At 38.0% G+C, this 5404-nt stretch overlaps 1 gene segment (V, D, J or C); it reads left to right on the forward strand.

Moving 5' to 3' along the window:
• The first annotated feature begins 437 nt into the window (after nucleotides 1-437).
• Nucleotides 438-4456, forward strand: LOC108416402. The segment is given in 3 exon segments: nucleotides 438-540; nucleotides 622-907; nucleotides 4390-4456. Coding segments are annotated over 3 exon segments (408 nt in total).
• Nucleotides 4457-5404: the final 948 nt, after the last annotated feature.

The raw sequence follows: 5404 nt of genomic DNA on the forward strand, positions 1-5404 counted from the left end.
GCTCAAACACAGGTTAGTCCTCTAACAGAGGTGAATCCACTGTAATCTGAAATAATAGAACTGGCTTCACCTTCAATTGAGTAATTCTATAACCTAAAAATAAGTCAGCTAGTTTGCACTGAAGTCTCAGCAGTGTGTCTGTTACTGAATAAAAAGCCTTAGTTTGTAATAAGTCTGGGATTTTAAGGGATTAAAGATGGAAGGAGAGAAGGTGGCTCTTCAGATGTGAACACATCCGTCTTCTTATTCTGTGCTCTCTGTTTTTCCTCTCAGCTACATCCAGTAAGTTAAATCACGGTTTCTCAGACATCATTAGTGTGTGTGATATGTAGTTCTAGTTACAGGGTCTCAAACACGTTGGAGGTGCAGCTTTCTCACAGCTGTGATAGATGTCAGATATTAGACCTCAGAGAGAGTAAGAAGGTGGAGCTGTGAGCTTAAGTCATGAAGAAAGTGTTACAGAAGACATCTTGCTGTCATTTAAGATGAAGATATCCAACATGTTCTTCTGTGCTTTCCTGATTCTCTCAGTATTAACAGGTAAGAGATGCTTTTAAGTCATGTTTGAATTCAATTCATCATCAGAAATTCTTGACATTTGTGTTTCCATTTTCTTTTCAGGTGACTCTTTTGAAAATGTGATAACATCTCATGGGTCTGTTATACCTGCCAGAGATGGTGAGACTGTTACTCTCTCCTGCAACTACAGTATTACTCCATATGGCTTGTTTTGGTATCGTCAGTATTCCAGATCCAAACCAGAATTCCTCCTCTCCACCACTGAATCTGGAGGAACTGTTAAAGCTGATCCAACTGCACCGTTTTCTGCTACAGTTGATAAAAGTCAGAGCAACAAAATTCTGAGCCTGGTGATCTCCTCTGCTGCAGTATCAGACTCTGCACTCTACTACTGTGCCCTGCAGCCCACAGTGGCAGGAAACCCAGCTACACTGTACAAAAACCTGTGTACATGTAGCAGTTCAGCTCAGATTACATGTAGTCTACACACTACAATTTAAAAAAAAGCTTGAATGCTTTAAAACAGAAGAAGAAGATACTAAGGTCATACTGTTATTTATTCAACACTTTATCCCCAGTGAATAAAAAGTATCGTGAAAGTATATAGGAGATGTGCAGATAAGCCAGCCACCACAAGGTGGCAGCACTAAAATGTTTCTTCATCTCAATTCCTCTCCAGAACGCAGAACTTTAACATTCCTGCAGTGTCAGAATAAAAACAACCATGAAGAGGGAAGACGATTTTGGTTCTTTCTTATGCTGGAAACAATTTCAAATGAAACAACTCTTGGTAAGTTTCTTGGTAAGAACTGATCATTCTAATCATCCAGCAATGATGCTTTTGAGCTCACCCTGAACAGACTCCATGTTGGTGAAGGACATATTAAATCTGGTTCTAGCAGGAACAGATTTAAAGCACATTATGCTTCTTCAAAAAGCTTATCATCACTGATGATCCACAAGCTGCCTGTCTCTGTAGTGCAATACTGTGTGTAAACTCTGCTGTGAATGACAGTCAGACACACAAATGCTATTCACAAACCTCAAACTCTGAAACTCTCATGTCTACAGGTGAAGTAACTGATATTACTGAGAAAAAGAGTTTTAGTATCATTTAATCACATTTACTAAAGATCTTGGAATAAACAAATGAAGTGGAACTACTTATTTTAAATTAAATACATTATTCTGTTTAATATTAGTCTCCATCACATTCTCATCATTATAGTGATTAAAACACTCAGCTATGAATGTGACTTCCTAATTCTTAAGATTACAATAAACCAAAATGACCTTTTAGGTCTTATAATAATAATAATAATAATAATAATAATAATACACACACATTTTCTAAATCACTGCCACTGAAGTAGACGCAGCAGTTTTGAACTGCAAGTACAGCACTGTTGATCAGTCACCGTATCTCTTCTGGTACAAACAACAGAGTAAAGCGTCTCCTCAGTTTGTTCTGATGAATTTAACCTTTGGACAAGGACACACTGGACTGGAGTTTAAAGACAGATTTAGTGCATATTTAGATTCAAATTGAAGTTTAGTTCCTCTGACAATCCAGAACCTGCACATTTCTGACTCTGCTGTGTATCACTTTGATGTCCACTGTGACAATAACAAGAACAAAAAAGAAAAGGAAACATAAATGTGTTTCAAAACATGACAACTATACTTAAACCTCAAAACTGAAGTACAATTAACATCTGAAGTTATTCCTTTTATAGTTTACTTAAAAAAAACTGTATAAAACTGTATAAGTCTGTATGAGTCTGTATAAAACTAAGCACAGACACCACTAAATGTATGAAGGCATACATAGACTGTATTTCCAAAAGTATTCAGTCATCTGCCTTCACACACATATGAAATGAAGTGAGCTTTTGCTGACAATGTCTTTTTGAGGGAAGGCCTTGTTTATTTCAGTTGGACACTACCAACACATTATGCATTATTACGACAGTATGACTCTGCCAGTGGTAAACTGGCCAACCTGTAGTGCAGACCTGTTACTCACTGAAAACATTTGGTGTATTATGAATGAAAAAAATACAGCAAAGGAGACCACAAACTATTGGGAAGCTGAAATCCTATATCAAGCAAGAACGGGAAAACATTTCACTTTCAAAACTATATCAGTGTCTCTTCAGTTCACAAATGCTTACAGAGTGTTAAAAGAAGAGATGATGCAGCACAGTGGTAAACATCACCTGTTTTAAGTGTTACTGGCATCAAATTCAAGATTAGGCATATATTTAAATAAATACATACATACATACATGCATGAATACCTTAAATTTCTCAGTATGACAGCTGTTATTGCCACACATTCAAATATTCTTGTTTCTTGGTTTATACTCGTGGTTTTACATGTATTTATTCTTTAACCTTCTACAAAGACAGAAAGCTCAGTGGAGCAGCTCCCCAAAGCAGGAGTTTCCTGTTGTAGTTTCTCATAACTGCACTCACTTCAGAGAGACTCACACTAACACACAGATCAGCATTAGAGCACTGAGAGCTTAAACACACTACTGACTCCATCTGATCATATTCACAATGAAGAGAAACCTCCTCATCATCCTCATCATCACATCAGGTACTCACTGTGAAGATGTGCTTAAATATATTTGAAAAATTGCACAAATGTTAAATATTCTGTCTCTTCCACTTTTCTTTCAGGTGTGTTTGGTGCTGATCAAATTGGACCATCAGAAGATCAGGAGACTGATGTTTTTAGAAAAGAGGGAGAACCTGTCACATTGAAATGCTCTTATGAAATAAGTAGTGAATTTGTCTTTCTCTACTGGTACAGACAGTATCCTAATAGAGCTCTACAGTATTTACTGTATAGAGGTGCTCAACAAAACAGTTATAGCCATACCTCAGACAGCAGATATTCATCAAGTACATCCAGATCATCAACTGAGCTCAGAGTTACAGAACTAAAACTGGCAGATACAGCTCTCTACTACTGTGCTCTTAGAGTTGGAGCCCAGTCATACAAAGTCTCTGAGACGCTTTACAAAAACTCTCAGACCTTCTGTTTGCTTTGAACACAGAGAGATCAAAGTAACATCCAAACCACAATCTATTATCTGCTGGTACTCTCTCTCTGAACACAATAAACGTAGATGCACATGTGGCAGAATCAAAATACATTAAATCATAGTTGCAAGACATTGCAGTATTCTTCAAATTAAAATGTATATAGTTTACATCCCAATCTAATCAACAATAAATCATGCAATAATAATGCAAACTCTGACTAACCTGACTAGAGTTACATAAAATTAAAGCAATATTTAATTACAAGAATACAAACATATCTGGACACGGATGCTACATTTGAAAACAGCCTGACATATCTGGACTAAATCATGATCTGATATCCACAACTGGATCACGATGTTAATGCCAAGTGTAAACAGGACTTGTGTTGTGCAGATGTGATGCTATATTTACACCATTATATTTACTCAGGTCACCTTCTGAATGAACTGTAAATGGACAAGTCATTTTAGATTATACTTTATACTCTTTCTTGAGTTTGTGGTAATTTTCTATTTGGCTTACTCGGCTAAGTTGTATGCGTCATATTAAAGCTGTAGGCATTCGACTGTTTTTGCTCGTAAGACTTCTGGATGTTATTGTAAAAAGTGAGTCTGAAAATGTGAATAAATACAAAAACTGGACACTTTTTAGAAACTGACTTTCAAGAAACTGTACATCATCAACTGTACATTTTAGTTACAGATTTAATATTACTCTATTGCAAACCTTAATTCAGTTTCAGTTCAGAATTCAGATTTTTGCGTTCAGATTCAAATTTCTAATGACATGAAGCTCAACTCCATTCATTAGCTGTGGAAAATACCCAGCACTGAATCATACGTTTACTCTAAGCGGTACTGCACGCATGCGCGACTGAGACTGAGGTGTTTATTCTCACTCTGCTCAACAATCTGATGAAAATCTTCGTTTACATGTCACTACAAGTAATCCGATGCAGAATGACGCGCATGCGTGGAGCAGCGCTGAGAGTAACCGTTACCATGACAGCGAACATCACGTGAGGTCCAGTCGGCGTGAGATGAGTTTCCAGTTGGCGCGCTTGAGTTTTTAATGGCTTTAAACTGACGCCAGACTCAGAAAAACGTCCTTCACATGCACTTATAAAGGAAGACGTCGTGCTCTGAGACACATAAGCTGGACGTCCGTCCCGCCGCCGTCTTTTAATGCTCAGAGTATGAACCTCGTCTCCTCTGCAGACCAGTTTCTGCTCCGCCATGTTGAACGGTATAAACCTTTCGCTATGACGCGCCGCGCATGCGCAGAACGTTCTTACACCTTCCGATTGGAGTGTAATCGGATTCAGGCGTTTACACGGATATTATTCTATTTACCGGGTTATTTAGAGGTTTACCCACCTCGTACAATCCGATAGAAATTGTATTCCGAATGGCCTCAATCGGATTAGTCTATTCCGTTTGAGGTGTTTACATGGACGTATTCTATTCCGATTGAGCTATTAGTCGGATTATTAACGGATTATCAGGCTGCATCAAATCAAATCAAATTTATTTGTATAGCGCTTTTTACAACGGATGTTGTCACAAAGCAGCTTTACAGGATTTCAGAAAAGACAAAGTTTCCACAGGACTGAAAGAATGTACAGAATGTACAGAAACCCCCCAGTGGGCAAGCCAGGGGCAACAGTGGCAAGGAAAAACTCCCTCAGAACTGAGGAAGAAACCTTGGGAGGAACCAGGCTCACCAGGGGGGACCCATCCTCCTCTGGTCAAACTACCTACAAGTGATTATACTACTAATATTATCAGCAGTAATATTGATATTAGGAATATCTAGGAGTCTATGA

This window comes from Pygocentrus nattereri, chromosome 2 (genome assembly GCF_015220715.1).
Source record: "Pygocentrus nattereri isolate fPygNat1 chromosome 2, fPygNat1.pri, whole genome shotgun sequence".
Taxonomy (NCBI): domain Eukaryota; kingdom Metazoa; phylum Chordata; class Actinopteri; order Characiformes; family Serrasalmidae; genus Pygocentrus; species Pygocentrus nattereri.